Raw genomic sequence first — 18027 nt, 5'->3', positions numbered from 1 at the left:
TGTAGCCCTGAACATATCATTACTGCTTACTTAAATACAAAGCTGCACACATACAAGATTAATATGGGAAAATAAATCACTCAGATGTAGCAGACTGGAATTAACTACGATTTAATCTTTGATTCACTGTTCTTCTGTTGCAATTACAAGAGAAGTTTTACAGCTTTACATACCAGCTCATCATCTTTGCCTTGATTCTTACACAATGATTCTGTGTCCATAGGTACATCACTGTGATCTCCTTCCACATTTTGCTTCTCTATTACTGATGCATTAGCCACACTGAAGATTCCATGTACATTGACACGTACTTTAACCTTCACTTTGGAATTGTCACCATCATACTGAGGACCAACATTCTGAATAGCGAAACGCCCTAAACAAAAAAGCAGCATATGAGGATTAATTTGGTTTTCTGGAAAGTCTAGAGGGGCAGTCATTCCTCAAAAATATTCCCCAGATCCTCTTTCACTGCCACACACTTTAAAAGGCCATGAAGTATTTCTCCAAAACACAAGTATTTGTAGGTTTAAAGGGGTAACTCAGTAGCTAGAACAATGTCTAGTTGTACCTCCTCTCCTGTATATAATAAATATATAGCTGTGAAGAACTTCACACAGTCTATATTCTGTGAGAAGCAATGGATCTAAGGAGAAAATGAGCACAGGGTTGGGAACCAAGTAGTCCTCAGTTTTAATCTTGGTTCTGCCACTGACTGTGGCACTTTGGAAAGCCACTTCGAAAATCTGCCTCAGCCTTCCCAATTGTAAAATGAGGATCTCCTTACATAAGGCATTGCAATAATTTGTACAGTGATATTAACATGTAAAACACTATACACAAGTATCTTTTTCTAAGTACCCCAAACTGACAGAACTGGGCTCTGAGGTCACTGGAGGTCTTATTGACAAACAAATTACAATCCTGGAAGATTGGAGGAATATAATTTGTACTTCACCCCATTCTCTTAGATCTGCCCTTCAGACCTTTTTTCTTTTTTTTTAATAATATAGTTGCCCTCAAAATGGTGGTACCACCTAACCCTTTGACAATTTTACAACTTCATTCCCCTTTCAGGAAGGGGGGGCTAAATTCCATCAAGTCCTTCTGCAGATTATTCATTCAGCTCTAACTGCAACCATTCTGCTTTGATACAGACTGTAGCTATGACTCTTAGAGCACACTGCAAAATTGCATTATGGAAATAACAAAGAAGGCTGCAACTGAAGAAAACTTCAGCTAGTGCAGAATCTGGTTCAATTATGGGAATGTTTACAAGGGACATAATGCCTTTTGTTCACCTGTACTGGCTTCCGACTAGTTTCAAGGTGCAAGCTGAAGTGCATTACAGTGCTTAGTGACTCTAGTGCCACAAGCAATAACATGGCTCAAAAAAAATGACAGTTACCGTGTATGTGGATATTAATTGCTTACCTTATTTTCAAACTACACCTGCATGCAACAAAAAAGTTTACCAAATGGCTGCTACTCTGGTGATGACTGACATGAAGTTTCAAATTCAGCTGGTTTAGTTATATGTAAACAGAAAAGTCTGAGGGCAAGGCTATGAAAGGGGTGTGGGGTACTCTGGCCATCTCAGATCCTTCTATCCCTCCTTCAGGGCCAAGATGATAATTATAATTCTCAAGACGACGGGAAGGTGGATAGGGAGAGTAATTGTATAGTCAACCTTCAAGAACTCTGGTCACAGGTGAGTAACCTCCATTTCTTCAAGTTGCCTCTTCCCATTCCCACTTTTGGGATAATTTAGAAAGTAGTACTCTCATCCAAGGAAGGTGGGATCCAGAATCCTAATTAAACAGCAACTGCAGTACTGCTCTACCAAAATAAATCACCTGATCAGAATGCTAACTTTAACAAACAGTGCTTCGTAAAATGGGAACATGCCTAAGGCATCCCACTAAAGCTGCCTTTGCCCTTGTAGAACGTAATCCAATTCCCACTAGGACAGGAGTAGAGAAAACTTTATAGCTTTTCTTTATACACTGCCTAACCTACTTAGACAGGGCATGCAATTACATCCCAATGCCTTTATTATCTCCCAAAAGAAAAACAACCCCTCCCCAATTTGTTGACTTTCTAAATAGGACTAAGAAATTTAGATAGAAAAGTAAAGCATTTTTAGCAACTAGTTTGTGGAACTTTGACATATGGGAAAAGGACACTGGCAGATTACTTAACTGGTTGAGATAGAAATCATTTACCACCTTAGCCAAAAAATGAGGAGTATCATTCTGTTCTTATGGAAAACTGAAGGCAGATCAGCCATGAGTTTGCTTACTCTTCTAGCAGGTGTTATAGCTATAACAAATGCTATTTTGACTGACAGGTGAAACAATGAACTTCACCCAGAGCCTTCCCAATTTGAGTTGGTTATGAATCCTTGATGGTGTTGGAGCTTTAACAGATGGTCCCCTCTAGACAACTTCATACATCTCTTTAGTATGTCATGAGTAACTATAGTCTTCTCAATTAGATTGCGATAAGCAGATATGGCTGCTAAGTGAATTTTAACAGATAAGGAGGGACTAAACTGGAGCTGAAGTAGGGAGTCCACTGCTACTAGATCAGCGGGTCTCAAACTGTGGGTCGGGTTGCCAGGATTGGCTTAGATTTGCTGAGGCCCAGGGCTGAAGCCCCAGCCCCACTGCCCAGGGCTAAAGCCAAAGCTCAAGGGCTTCAGCCCTGGACAGCCGGGTTCAGGTTGCAGGGGCTGAAGCCCTTGAGCTTCAGCTTTGGCCCCCCTGCCCAGAGTGGTGAGGCTCGGGCTTTGCCACCCCCACCACCTGGGGCAGAGGGGCTTTGGCAGGCTCAGGCTTTGGTCCTCCCTCCTGGGGTCATGTAGTAATTTTTGCTGTCAGAAGGTCGCCGTGCACTGAAGTTTGAGAGCCCCTGATCTAGACCAAATATAAGGCAAATCCCAGAGATATGCCCCCAAAGTAATAAGCGCATCAGCTTTCTGGATGTCAGTTTAGACTTCTCTGTGCCATCAGCATCTCTGTGGTAATGGCCCAGGCTCACCACTTGCATCCACAGTCAAAGCCACAGTTTCCATCTCTCCAAAGGGGGAGTATCAACTTTTTTCTATGAACACAGACCAGTTGATGATAAATTCAGACATTCTGCTGAATCTAGACCCACATTCACTGTTCCTGACAGTTTAACCCATACAAGTCTGACCAATCTAGAGAGGTCCTATTTACTAGAAGCCTGACTTTGATAAATTCCAGGAATCGTAGACTTCCAAGTGCTATGGACTTCAAGTGGAAAAAGTCTCTAGTTTAGTGATTTAGTAATGGGGTTCTCAAACTTCAAATTGAATACGAATCAACAAAGTGACGCAGTTGCAAAAAAGGCTAATATTCTGAAGTGTATTAACAGGAGTGTCATATTTAAGACACGGCAGAAAACTGTCTCGTTCTACTTGGCATTGGTGAGGCTTCAGCAAGAGTATGGTGTCCAATTCTGGGTGCCACACTTTAGGAAAGATGTGGACATACTGGACAGAGTCCAAAGGAGAGCAACAAAAATGATAAAAGGGTTTAGAAAACCTGTCCTATGAAGAAAAGTTTAAAAATCTGGTCAGGTTTACTCTTGCGGAAAGAACACTGAGGACGGACCTGACAACAATCTTCAAATATATTAAGGACTGTTATAAAGAGGATCAGACTCAATTGTTCCCCATGTCCAGCGAGAATAGGACAAGAAATAATGGACTTAATTTGCAGCAAAGGAGATTTAACTTAGATGTAAGGAAAAACTTTCTACTTATAAGGATAGTTAACTTCTGGAATAGGCTTCCAGGGGAGGTGTGAAATAACCATCACTGACTGTTTTTAAGTACAGGTTGGACAGAACTAGGTTTACTTGGTCCTGCCACAGTGAGGGGGTCTGTACTTGACACTGAGGTTCCTTCCAGCTCTTCATTTCTATGATTCTATGCCAAGACATTTGGCTCAGTGATTTATATAAATCATTTTAAATTAATGAATCTTTTTTTAAAAAAAGGTGTACAAAAGATTTAAAATATATTTTCTATGATCTGTTCTCACCTATTCTGGGTTCAGGATAAGGTATTTCATTTGGATGGGTATAATATGCTTCCAGATCAAAAGGTTCCTTCTTGTGGAAAGTAATAACTTTTGAAAATGGAGCAGCATGGTTCTTACTGAAAACTTCACATTCCCTAGAGAAATAAAAAAAAAGTGTTCAAATACAAGTAACAGTTTATAGAATGACTATGAATCAAAATTATATTAAACCCTGTTATGTTAGCTGTGAACATCGATGCAAACCTAGTAACTAAATGAAACATTTAATACGCATTTGCTTTGGCGCTGGAAAATTATCTTGCATTCTCTAACTTAACTGAAGTTTGAAGACAGAATGAGAGCTATATGCTCAACCACCAACTTGACAATACTACATTTTACATGCACCTCTACCTAGAAAGCTTTTTGATGTATACAAAGTTAAAATTAACAAAGTTATAGTAAACAAATCAGAACAATGTAACATTTGACAACTGAAAATAACCGATAGTAAAATGGTATGCGACTCCAACTTCCAGAGGCAAAATGATTAATGACAATACAGTATAAGAGTTAGACTAACTAGATGAGCTATTCTATGGTGTTTGCAGATTTGATTTTCCCACACCATCAAGTCTTTTTGTGTACTTTTACTTTCAAAGTCAACTTACCCAGTTCCTTCCTCATAAGAGGACTTCCATCTTAGAGTTATTGAATAAGGAACAACATCGGTGATCGAAAACTCACGCACTTTAAATGCTGGGGAGAGAATTGCACACTGGAAGAGACACCAAATTTTGATTATGCATATAGTTTAGCGAAGGAACACATTTATGTGAATTTAGCATTGTTACTCTTCTATAAAGCTAGCATGTTGGCCATGATTATCTTAGAACATAAAATGTTTTTAAAATGAACTACACATACTAACACTGGGGCAATTTTAAGTCACTTTCATTAAGGATTATCTTCTTAGTTAAACTGATGAAGAGAGGCTCTAGAGTGTCATTTTAATTATAGTAACATATAGTGTGATTATAGTGACTGCCAGCCAGGGACCTCTATGAGTTTTTAAAACAGACTGAATTAAGCTTCAAAGCCACTATGAGAGGTAAACACCCCTATTTTACAGATGAAGGAAGTGACTTACCCACATTAGTGCAAAAAGTCTGTGGCAGAACTAGGAAGAGAACCCAGATATTCTGACTTTCACTCCTGTACTTTAACCACAAGACCATCCTTCCCGTCATTACGCTCATAATTATTACCAAATGTGACTACAACAAATGTTTAAATGATTAGTGAATACAATAGTGCAAGAAAGAATGAATGCTTAGTATGAAGACCTTAAATCCTGAGATGAGACATTTTGTTTAACCTGCAGCATTCTCTGACTTTCGGTTAGTGAACAATTTCCAGCAGACTAGAAATGACAGACTAGAATCTTAGCAGCCATACCTGTAATGCGCAACCTCTTGCAACAGCTTCATCTGCATTCAGTGTAGTGCTGATATCTTTACCGAAGAACCTAGATATTTGTTCCTTCACTGCTGGGATTCTAGTGGCTCCACCTACAATTTCTATACTGCTTATGTCTTCACGCTGTAGTTCTAGAAAAGACAGTTTAGGCTGTAAGTTAAAAAAGTTAGCTTCAAATTGCCCAAAGCTGATTTCTCCCCCCGCACCCCCCTTTTTTTTTTGGACATGTAGCTAGAAATCACATACCTTGGATTCTCACTCCTGACTGAAAAGCTCAAGGGGTTCTTAAAATCAGACTGAATTATCTAGACACTACAAGAACCAGTGAAGATAGGCCAATGGCCAACACTGTGCAATGAGAATTTTATATTAAATTGCAATGATTTATACTGTCAAACAAATCCTTGCCCCTCCTTTAGTCTATGGGCGTTTCAGGCTGCAAGTGCAAAAATCAAGAATAAAAAAGTTACTTATCTTAGTGACCGTGGTTCTTTGAGATGGCTGTCCACATGGATTCCACTTTTATTGTGCATGTGCCCATGCACACATAAAATCAGATTCTTTTGACCAACAGTGTCCACTGGGACAGTGCCTAAGTGCGGCTATTCTCACATCCACTTCCCTCCCCTCCCCGGAAGGCACAAAGGGCACATGGGGCCTAACCATCCCATAGTTGTTCCCCCAAAATACAGAAGCCAGATGGTACAGGATTCCATAGCAGCAGTGAAATAGGACGGTCAGAGATTCCATGAGGAACCATATAGTTAAAGAACCATATAGTTACTGTGAAGTAAGAAGGACTCTACCAAATTCATGGCTGTAGCGAGGTGGCAACATACCAGGAGGCTGAAGAGCCAGGAAAGCCACGCCCCCCATGCTGGAAGCTATGAGACAGGACAGGAAGCAGAAGTATAAAATGCAGGGCATACCGCAGCTCAGTTGGGCTGCAGCAGCCCAGGGAGATAGACGCATCTCCTCCGCTGCCAGAGTGGGACGAGGAGGAGCAGCTGCCGCCTGAGGACTGACCAAAGCTTCCAGGGTTGCCACCTGACCGAGGCACCGAGGAGATGCTGGGGTTACCGCCTGAGAATTGGCCAGAGCTCCCAAGGCTGCAGGCCAGCCGAGGTGCCAACGAGTGGTTGGGGCTACCACTGACCACGAACCCCAAGGAGATGGAGGATGCCTACAGCACACAGGTACCAAACCCCAGAGAGGTAGGAAGTAGCCAAGGGAAACTGTCTGGTTGGGCCTTGGCCTGATACTAGGTCAGTGTGTTGTGGGCGGATCCCTGTTGACTCAGTGGCAGACCACTCTGCCACTGTTAAGGCCCTGGACTGGGACCCGGCGGAGTAGGGTGGGCCTGACTCCCTCTACCCCCTACCAGCTCACCCCTGGGGTGGCCGCCTCCCTACATTGGGCCAGGAGGCCTGTTTGCTGCCTACCCCTGCCTGAGGCCCAAAGCTGCCTTACTGCTCTGTTGTTGCGAGGAGCATCTGCAACACAGAGATCAGTGCCAGAATCACTGGCACAGATATTGGTACTAAGAGAAGTCTTAGATAGGTACTGAATTCATTCTATAATCAAATATAGCCAAGGCATCCGAGGGACCTGTCTGGGCTAAACTATTATGTTCAGTAGTCTGACAAGATCTAGGACTCATTTTATTAGGTCCTGGGGAAGGTGATGTAGGCTGGCACTCAATGAGGTCCAACCTGAGCTTCAACTCACAAGAGTGCTAGCTGAGGAAGCCTGTTCTGGCTTAGTAGGCCCTTTTCCCCTCTAGTTCTGAAGAGGCTTTCATACAGTGCACTCCTGAAGAGAATTTATAAACAGACATCTCTCCTCCAAGATGCCACAGAAGAGAAGGAGATACAGATTAAACACCTATCAGGGATGTACCCCTCTTCAAGGCAAAAAATACAAGAAACAAAACAAACGAAAAAAAAAAGGTACTTCAAAAGCCTGTCATTGAGCAAAATAGCCACATGACAGGAAGGAACAATTTTTAAACACTGGTGATTTTGTTTCAGCCATAGTAACAGGATAAATCCCCAAAATTAATCCAAGTGTTGTGGGTTTTGTTTGTTTTTAAAGACAACGGGTATAAAGGAGGAAAAAACTAAACACACACACAAAGTCACACAGTGCATAGACATGAAGCCACTGTAGGAGTTCCGTCTCACTGCCACGGCAGTAAGAAGGAACAGTTGTGCCTGCTCCGTTCTTTATGCCCTCAGGTTTGAGGGGTGGGAAAGGTACGTGAGAGAGGGCATCCAAGGGCAGGTGCAGCCCCAATGGATGCAGCTGGCCAAGAGAATTTGATGTATGCATGGGTACATGTGTGCCAGAAGTAGAATCCATGTGGACAATCACTTGAAGATGAATCTAATTATAGAGTTTCTTGGGTGAAACTGATTCTTTTTTGGGCTGCAATACAGAAATAAGAAAAACACACACATTCAAAAGAAACGATGAACAATCTGCATTTGTGGTTTCAGGTCAAAGTTGCAGTTCTGGATTTGGGTCGTATGGGCATGACTAATATGCTCTCAGGCAACTATCAGCCATTGTAAAACGTATTATAGCTTTCAGGCTCTCTTCTCTCGCCTCATTTTTGCATTATTTATCCAGTCACATTTTATTATGTCAGCTCACAAAAGATGATATTCACAATTTTTCGTTCCCTTTACTTTTAATATGTTTAAGGGGTAGATCAGAGAGTGGCTTTTATCTGTCTCTGAATATCCGTCTAGATTTATTTAGCCCCCAAAAAAGGAAGTTTTCACATGTGCTGCAGGGCTTACACTGCAGGCTTTGCTCCTAAATTCTCCCAGTTTCATCTGCACTGACCACACTGCCCAGTCCCACTGAGCACTGTTGTGAAGCAGCTACTTCAACTCTTCAAACCCTTCTGATGACTCACGCAGAGGGTTATTTCAGTAGCACGTAATTTTTTTTATTAAAGGAAAAATAGGAAGTTAGTTATATATAAAAAGCTGTCCTAAAAGAAATGTAAAGGTTGCAAAGTCAAACACTTAAAAGTTCGGAAACACAAAAATTAAGGTTTCTTGGTCAGTTGTAACCATAGTGCAAGCATGATACTTTAACTCCATGATTATATTCCTTTTTTTTCCCCTCTCAGAACCCCACCACATTCATTATTCAGGATGAATGGTGCTCAGTAAATCAGATACACATACTAAATTGTGCCATATTTGAACCAAAAACCCCATTAAAGAAGTTAACAATCACGTAATTACAGACCATATCATAATGCACACATGGCAAGGGGAGGCAAATGAAGCTTGCCTCGACGACCTTCACTGACATTTAACTTCTCATTGTTTAGCTTTGCATCTTTTAACTTTTTATGGTATATAATAAGGTTTAGCAGTTTTTCTTTTGAGCCAGATAACAAAACATAGTACCCTGAATTAACTTCTACTTACTAGCTTGATCCATTACTGTTCTTAGAGGAGGTTCCACTTTAGCTAGGAGAGGAGCACATAACTGTTCAAACTGAGCTCTGCAGAAGAAGAAATATTGCGTTACAGGAACAACTAAAACCACCATATTCTGGTTGGAGTTGGTATAACATGCAGTACTGTACCTGTTCATCTTACTGGAGACATCAAGGTCATCCATGAAGCACTCAATGTTGAGTGGGAGGTCAGAAGCATTTGCACTCATAAGTTTCTTCAATTTTTCACTTTCCTGATACAAGCGCAGCAGTGCCCGAGCATTCTCTTTCACGTTCAGTTTATATTTTGTCCTGAATTCCCCACAGAAGTAATCTACTAAAGCCTCGTCAAAGTTTCTGCCACCCAAAAAAGGGTCAAAAGCAGTAGCCAAGATCTGCATAGAAGTGAAATGTGTCAAGTATATACTGATCCTCTACTTCCTGCCAAATCAGCATTTTCCATAATGTTCCCCTCCACTCCGTGAAGCTTATGGGCACATAGAACTGAGCAGTTCTGGACATACAGAAGAAAGAACTGAGATCTTTATCTTGTCATGCTGCAATCTCCCTATGTAAAAATATGCCATTCCACTGAGAAAGTAAAATCTGCTAATACTCTTTCTTGCTTAAGTTTTCCACTGGGTATGCATGTCCTTGTTCAGATCACAGCATGCCTAGGGCATTTATCCAAAAAGAACTGAGACCACAGAGCACTTGAATTTTTCACACAACTTTTGCAGCTGCTGTGTTTTGTTACTGAAGACAAATGTAGTTTAGGATAAAAAAGAATTAAGCCACTACTACCCCAGTCTTGAAAGCAGAAAGTCTTACAGATTCAACAATTTTAATTTTGTTGAATTAAATATACTTAGCAAACATCCCTAAGTTAGAGTTCAAAGAATCAACTCTCCTCCCCCACTCGCTTTCAATGCATGGCTGGGAAAAGTGCAATTCAGCTATAGTCCACTTCATTTTTCAAGAAAGTTCAGCAAAACTTCATTTACACCGGAGAGGAGGTAGAGAAGTTGGTTCTGTGACTTCTCCAGTTAGAGATGAGATAATTGTACTCTTGGTCCATAAAAGATAAGACTTTAACGCCATGCACACACTTTCCAATTCTAACTTCTACTCAGAGAGATTCCTTGGCTGTGTAGCTAAGCATTCTCCTTCTACAGTGAGCTGCTGAAGAAATGCCAGGAAGGATAGTCATTTAACAACTAGAATGCAGGAAAGCTTTCATGTATGAAACAGTAGTAACTAATACCGCACATACTCGATCATAAGCTGGTACGTTTATAAGCCACCCCCTCAAGATGGATAAGTAAAAAAAGACGGTTACTCACCTTTGTAACTGTTGCTCTTCGAGATGTGTTGCTCATATCCATTCCAATTAGGTGTGCGCGCCCATTGGGAAGAGTGGAAAGGCATAAAGCAGGTGGTTCGCCCAAGAGATTAGGAAGGCGCCCAATATCGAGCCCAGGGTGAGACCCTGGAAGGAGCAGAACCTCTGACACTTCCTGTTGTTGCGGGAAGTGAACAGGTCTATGTGGGGAAAGCCCCACTTCTGGAAGATGGAGTGAACAATGTCCGGGCGAAGCGACCACTCGTGGGCGAGAAGGGATCTGCTGAGATGGTCTGCCAGATTATTCCGGACTCCTGGGAGGAAGGACACTACAAGGTCTATAGAGTGGGCTATATAAAACTCCCACAGTTGGATCGCCTCCTGACAAAGGGGGAAGGATCGAGTCCCGCCCTGCTTGTTGATGTAGTGCATTGCTGTTGTATTGTCCGTAAGCACTAGAACACAACGGCCCTGTAGATGTTGTTGGAACGTCTGGCAGGTGAGGCGGACTGCTCTCAGCTCCCAGACATTTATGTGCAAGGACAGCTCTTGAGCTGACCAGAGGCCTTGCGTGCGGCGATGGCCTAGGTGTGCCCCCCAGCCAAGAGACAAGGCGTCCGTTGTTAGGGACATTGAGGGTTGTCTCGGTTGGAACGGCATCCCTGCACACACCAGGGAAGGCGTTGGCCACCAGTTGAGGGAGCCTAAGATGGTTTGAGGAACGGTGACGACCATGTCTATGGAGTCCCTGCCTGGGTGGTAAATTGAGGCAAGCCAGGCTTGGAGGGGACGCAGGCGTAGTTTGGCGTGCTTGGTTATGAAAGTGCATGCAGCCATGTGACTGAGAAGGCTGAGGCAGGTAGGGGCCGAGGTCGTTGGGAAAGTTTGAAGGCTTTCTATGGCCGAGACTAGCGTCCGAAACCGGGGTAACGGAAGGGAGGCTGTTGCGAGCTTGGAGTCTAGAATGGCCCCAATGAATTCTATTCTTTGAGTGGGCACCAGAGTGGACTCCTCTAGATTGATCATGAGGCCCAACCGCTCGAATAGGCTCGTGATGGCAGCCATAACCCTGGTGACTTGGGCCTCGGATGTCCCACGAACCAGCCAGTCGTCTAGGTAAGGAAAGACGCTTATGCGCCAACGATGGAGAAAGGCGGCCACTACCGCCATGCACTTTGTAAATACGTGCGGGGCGGTGGAGAGGCCAAATGGAAGGACCGCAAATTGAAAATGCTGGTGGTGCACCATAAACCATAGGTACCATCTGTGCGGAGGGTAAATTGAGATGTGAAAGCATGCATCCTTCATGTTGAGAGCAGCGTACCAGTCTCCGGGATCCAAGGATGGGATGATGGTCCCCAATGACACCATGCAGAACTTCAACTTCTTCAGAAAGACGTTGAGACCGCGCAGGTCTAGGATGGGATGGAGACCTCCTTTTGCCTTGGGAATTAGGAAATATCGGGAGTAAAATCCCTTGCCCCTGAACTCCTTTGGCACCTCCTCTATAGCTCCGATTCAGAGGAGCGTGCGAACCTCCTGCCAGAGGAATTGCTCATGAGAGGGGTCCCTGAAGAGGGACGGGGAGGGTGTGAAACAAATTGAAGGCGGTATCCAAATTCCACTGTGCATAGGACCCAACGGTCTGAGGTTAATTGGGCCCACGCCGGGAGGAAGGAGGGAAGGCGGTTGGAGAACTGAAGAGGATCCTGGGAAAAGACTGGTGCTCTGCTTTCGGGCGCACTTTCAAAAGTTCGATTTTGGTCCCGCTGATGGTTTGGCAGGAGCGTTATTCTGGCCCCCTTGGGAACCCGATTGTCTCCTGCGGTTCCCATGACCACGCCTCCTATTAAAGTCTTGTCATGGCCTGGGCGGGGGATAAGGGCGCTGAGGCTGGGTACGGAAGGACCGTCTTTGGGTTTGTGGAGTATGCATCCCGAGGGAACGCATTATGACTCAATTGTCTTTGAGAGACTGGAGTCTAGGGTCCGTTTTCTGAGAGAAAAGGCCCTGTCCCTCAAACGGAAGGTCCTGAATAGTGTGTTGCAGTTCGGGGGGGGGTAGACCCGAGACCTGCAACCACGATATTCTCCTCATTGTAATGCCCGAGGCCACGGTTCTGGCCGCCGAATCAGCAGCGTCGAGCGAGGCCTGCAGAGAAGTCCGTGCCACTTTCTTCCCCTCCTCCAGAAGGGCTTGGAATTCTGGGCGGGAGTCCTGTGGCACTAGTTCAACGAATTTACCCACCGACTGCCAGGTGTTATAATTGTATCTGCTGAGTAGAGCCTGTTGGTTGGCCACTCGCAGTTGGAGGCCTCCGGCGGAGTAGACTTTACGCCCCAATAGATCCATCCTTCTAGCCTCCTGCGATTTTGGGGCAGCGGCTTGTTGGCCACGGCACTCTCTCTCATTCACAGATTGAACAACCAGAGAGCATGGCGGAGGATAGGTAAATAAATACTCGTACCCTTTAGAGGGTACCATGTACTTCCTCTCCACGCCTCTGGCCGGAGATTGCCAAATGTTGTCTGCTTTGGCTTGGATAGACCGTATGAATGGCACAGCCACGCGAGTTGGCGCATCTGCCGACAATATGTCTATGACCGGGTCTTCCACCTCCGGGACCTCCTCCACCCGGAGGTTGATATTTAAGGCAACTCGCCTTAGAAGGTCCTGGTGGGCTCCGAGGTCAATCGGGGGCGGGCCCGATGAGGTGGTACCAGCCACTGCCTCGTCTGGTGATGAGGAGGAAGACAGGCCCGGCACGACTGGATCATGCAGTGACTCCTGTTCTTGAGGAACTTCAGGGTCCGGGAACACCTGAGGGTCCGGCGCCAGAGCTGAGTCGTCTGGAGGAGTCGCTGGAGGAGGGCAACTAATAGTGGCCTCTGGTGCTCGGTGTTCCGACGGGGCGGAACGAGATGGTACTGCAGGCTCGCCTTGGGTCTGATGATATGCCCAAGGTGTCCAGAAGGACCACTGAGGCACTTGTTCCGTGCCCTGAGCCTCCTGAAGGAGATAGCTCTGCGGGTCTGAGTCCCCATACACAGCGCTGTCAGCGTGCGAAGACTCAGATGGGTGCCATGATGGCCACGGCGGAGCAGAGTGCACGTGAGAGGCCGCATGCGCAGGGTACCGTACGTCATGCCGTGCCGGAGAGTAGTACCAAGAGTCGTACCGGTGCTGAGAGGTTGACCGGGACCTGCGAACAGCACGGTGCCGGGAGGTCGACCGGGATCGTGAAGCTCGATGGTGAGAGTGGCTGCGGCGAGAACGGTGCCAGGAGCTGGACCACCGTCTGGAGTACCGGTCCGGGGAGCGGGATCTTGAGCGGTGCCGCGAGTACGACCGGTACCGAGAAGGGGACCGGTACCGGGACTGCGAGCGGCACTTGGACCAGGACCGGCGGAGTGATCGGGAACGCTGGCGAGACCTCGACCTCGAGTGTGCCTGCCTGCGGCGTCGATGGAAGGTGGCCTGACCAGGGCCGGCTTCCCCACTGACGCAACAACCCGCACCAGCGGTGCCGGGGGTTGAGGAAGGGTGGGCTCCGTTAGAGCAATGAGTTCCTTCGCCGTTGAAAAGGTCTCTGGCGTGGTGGGAACAAGAAGCTCTACCACGGCATGTGCCGGGGAGCTGTCACGCATCGGACTTGACGGCTCTTGCATGGCCGGAATCAACGGTCCCGGGATCGCCAGTGCCGTGGCAGTTGTTGGTGCCGGGTGACTCGGTCTTGGCTGATGCTCTGACTGCGGCGTGGGTATTGGAGCCACAGGAGCCTTGGCCTTCTTGGCACGCGGGGAGAGGGAGCGGTGCCGGGCTGTCTTCTGTGCCGGTGACGGCTGGTGCCGGGGCGTCTTGGCGGTGCCAGCGGTCTCCGGTGCCGACGAGGCACTTCTCCCCCCCGTGAACTGTGCGGCACTCGGTGCCGAGGCTGGAGGAGTGAGGGCCGCCCCCATTAGGAGCTGCTTAAGTTGAAAGTCTCGCTCCTTTTTTGTCCGCAGATTAAACGATTTACAAATCCAGTACTTATCTGTGAGATGGGATTCCCCCAGACACTTTACGCAGGAGTCGTGGGGGTCTCCCGTTGGCATCAGCCGGCAGCAGGCCGAGCACAGTTTTTGAAGCCCGGTGAACCAGGTATGGGCCTGGGCACCAGGAGAGGGGAAGGGGCTAATCCCCAACCCTCTAAGTATATACACTAACTACGTTAATAAAGGTTAATAAAGTATGAACTACAACTATAACTATACAACAAGTACTAGAACGGTGAATAGCTAGGGAAATGGAGATCAGCTAAGCTGCGCTCCACTGTTCCAACGACCGACACGGGCGATAAGAAGGAACTGAGGAGCGGACGGGTCAGCAGGGGTATATATCCGGTGCCATAGCGGCGCCACACCAGGGGGTGCCCTGCCGACCCACAGGGTGTTGCTAGGGTAAAAATCTTCCGACGAATGTGTACGCGGCACGCGCACACCTAATTGGAATGGATATGAGCAAGCACTCGAAGAAGAATGGAAATTTTTTATGATCCGTTCATAAGCTGACTCTATAATTCAGGGGGATCAGCAAACTTTGGCTCCCGGGCCATCAGGATAAGCTGCTGGCAGGTCAAGATGGTTTGTTTACCTCGCGTCCATAGGCACGGAGGTAAACCTAAGTAAACAAAGTGTCCTGCATGCCAGCTACTTACCCTGATGGGCCAGGACAGCAACTTGTGGGGAAATTTTGAGGGGGGAGGAGAAACCCATGACCACCCTCCACATGACCCCCACCCCTAGCCCAGGACCCCAAACACTCTCTATCCCATCCCTTCCCACCTTATCTGGGGAGAGCCAGGGGAAGATATGTCTGGCCTGGCAGGGTGGGCAGAGCAGCCACAGCCTGCTCCGGCGGGCCAAACTGGGCGGCACGGCCGCAGCCTGCTCTGAAGGGTGGGTCCAAGCAGCACAGCTGCAGCCTGCCAGCCTCGGAGCTGCAGCTGCTTCGGAGGCTGGGGGAAGAGCACCAAGACCAGAAATGGAGAGTCTCTGGCCCTACTCGTCCCTTCTGGCTCTGCTGCTTCTCCTTGCTCCCTCTGCTCAGCCTGCTCTACGGGGTGGGGCCAAGCAGCACAGCCCCCTGAGCTGCAGCTGCTTTGGTGGCTGGGGGGAGAGCAGCATGGCCAGAAGCAGAGAGAGACTGGCCCCGCCTCTTTCCTTCTGGCTCTGGTGGCTGTGCTGCCTCTGCTGGGGGGAGCGGTTGTGTCCCACTTCTCCCTCTCTATACCCGTTCATAAGCCGACCCCCTTCTCTGGCGCTTCCCTTTTTTACTAAAAACATCTGGCTTATGAACAGTATATATCCTGTATTTACTACAAACAGGTTAGCCCACACCAGGCAAGACATTTAACCATTCAAAAATGCACTCCAATTAAGTTTCCTGAGCACTGTCCCAATTAAGCAAGCCTCTGCTTAGCCTCTGGTGCAAAAATGTAGTAAAAATAAACTTACCTTCAGTTTTCCTTTGTTAAAAGCACAAACTGAAACTTGGTATGCAGAATGTCCCATATCTACAAAGACTATATTTCTTGGTTTCTCCTCCAAGGCTGGTAGGTCTTGCTTATAAATTCCATAAGCTAGTGCAACTGTTAAAAAAAAAACAAGCAATTTTCAATAATTAAACAGTTTTTAAAAAAAAACTAACTTAAGGCTCCTTTAAAAAAAATTAGGACTGTATAAAAATTCACTTGCGATAATATATATTGAAAGTCTACACTAATTTTCACTTTGTTAACACTGAATGATTTTGTTCTAAAGTGACAAAGATAAGAGAAGGTTACTCACCTGGTGCAGTAACTGAGATTCTTTGAGATGTGTCCCCCTGTGGGTGCTCTATTTCAGGTGTTCGTGCATCTCTGTGCCACTGATCAGAAAATTTCAGCACCAGTGCCCATCTGGGTCACACATGCGCCATCTTAGCCTCACGGTGCCATCGGCAACTCATCTGGCACATGTGACCTGATCTCCTCAGTTCCTTCTTTACTGTAGAGTGCATAGTGTGAATTCCGAAGTAGAGGGAAGAGGGATGGGTCGTGGAGCACCCATGGGGACACACATCTTGAAGAACCTCAGTTACTGTATCAGCTGAGTAATCTTTTCTTTTTCAAGTGATGTCCCTGTGGGTGCTCCACTTCATGTGACTGTAGAGCAGTGCCCCCTCTGTGGACAGAAGGGGCTTTGGGTTTTCTGAGTGATTGAAGATAGTGTGTTAGGCCCAGCAGCGTATCAGAGGCTAAGGTCTGGTCAATTGTGTAATGCTTTATGAATATATGTTCAGAGGCCCAGGTAGCTGCTCTGCATATGTCTATGAGTGGTACATTGTTTAGAAAGGCTACTGAGATTGCTATAGATCTGGCTGAATGAGTTCTGATCCCCACTGGAGGTTGTTAATTGTTTTGCTGGTAGCAGAGGTGAATGCACCAGGAGATCCATTTTGAGATGGAACTGAGTGGGTCAGGTAATTTGCGCTGGATATGGAACCAACAGCACTGCAAAACAGGGATTGCGCATGTGCAACTCAGACAGGCACTGCTGCTAAAATTCTCTGTCTCAGGAAAGCACTGATGGCTGAAGTGGAGCACCCACAGGGACATCACTCAAAAAAGGACATGCCATGGACAGTGGTCCCCAAACTGTGGGGCGTGCCTCCCTAGCAGGATGTGGAAGAACGTCTCGGAGGGCACGGGCCACCCCTTGAGAGGATGGGGAAGGAATGCTCCAGCTCTGTTCCAGCCAAGCTCCCTGCCGCCAGCTCCTCACTCTAGAAAAGTCACTGTGATTTAAATTGCTCCACCTGGGTCCCACACAATGTACTCTGCTTTGACACTCCTACAATGGAAGCATCTCATCACAGCCACCCTTCTTTGGGCAAGTGAGAATTTGATCCACCTTCTGCTGTAATCAATCATGGCTCTCAGATTGGCTGAAGAATCTGTAATACAGCAATGGACAACTGGAATGAGCAAATCACTCACTCATACAAATGGTGTTTGTGCCAATGCTGTAACTGGACTCCAGGCTGAGACAGGCTGGATAAGAAGCAGAGAAAGATATGTACCTAAATTTGAGGGGGAGAAAAAAATCTGATTTGGATGGAGACTTCATAATGACTATGAGTTAAGCATTTTGTCAGATGTCAGACTGACAAAATGTCCATATTGTAACCAAAAGATGCAATGTTATTGCACCTGTTAATTAAGGATAATGGATCCAGTTGCCAGGGGAGGCAAGGAATTCAAAAGTACACTAACAAATCTGCAGTGTAGAGGCAGATGCTACATCATTGTTGATAGAGAAGAAATAGATCTGAATATTTTTTTATTCCCAAAAATAACTGGAGGGACTAAACTGGTAACAATTAGTTTTCCACAAATTCTTTTCAGATTACTATTCCTTATTTATCTTTCATGATGAAATTTTAGAATGAATGGTCTATTAACGAAGGCATGGGCAGTTATGACTACTGTAGTCAGCATTTCAACACAATTTATATTATTCTTGTTTTCAAATATGAATGAAAAATGTGACTCCCTATTGCAGTGGTCCCCAATGCGGTGCCTGTGGGGGCATCTTGACGCACTCGCGTCCTGGTCCCCAGGAGAGCATCCACTGACATGCTGCGGCAAGGACACCTCTCGATGACGACGCTTG

At 46.1% G+C, this 18027-nt stretch overlaps 1 protein-coding gene across 5 annotated transcripts in view; it reads right to left on the bottom strand.

Moving 5' to 3' along the window:
- The window catches only part of HSPA4L (heat shock protein family A (Hsp70) member 4 like), a 653707-nt gene that overhangs the window by 27840 nt on the left and 607840 nt on the right, over positions 1-18027 (bottom strand). For all 5 annotated transcript variants that reach the window (XM_050946328.1, XM_050946329.1, XM_050946327.1 and 2 more), the window contains exons 6-12: positions 15829-15962; positions 9142-9386; positions 8981-9057; positions 5511-5662; positions 4724-4830; positions 4074-4207; positions 174-376 (exon numbers count right to left, since the gene is read on the bottom strand). In XM_050946328.1, the coding sequence (XP_050802285.1) occupies positions 174-376; positions 4074-4207; positions 4724-4830; positions 5511-5662; positions 8981-9057; positions 9142-9386; positions 15829-15962 (1052 nt within the window). The remainder of the gene's footprint in view (positions 1-173; positions 377-4073; positions 4208-4723; positions 4831-5510; positions 5663-8980; positions 9058-9141; positions 9387-15828; positions 15963-18027) is intronic.

Source organism: Gopherus flavomarginatus, chromosome 3 (assembly GCF_025201925.1).
Source record: "Gopherus flavomarginatus isolate rGopFla2 chromosome 3, rGopFla2.mat.asm, whole genome shotgun sequence".
NCBI lineage: Eukaryota > Metazoa > Chordata > Testudines > Testudinidae > Gopherus > Gopherus flavomarginatus.
The sequence above is the reverse complement of the archived record's forward strand: the minus strand, read 5'-3'. Positions and strand labels throughout refer to the sequence as shown.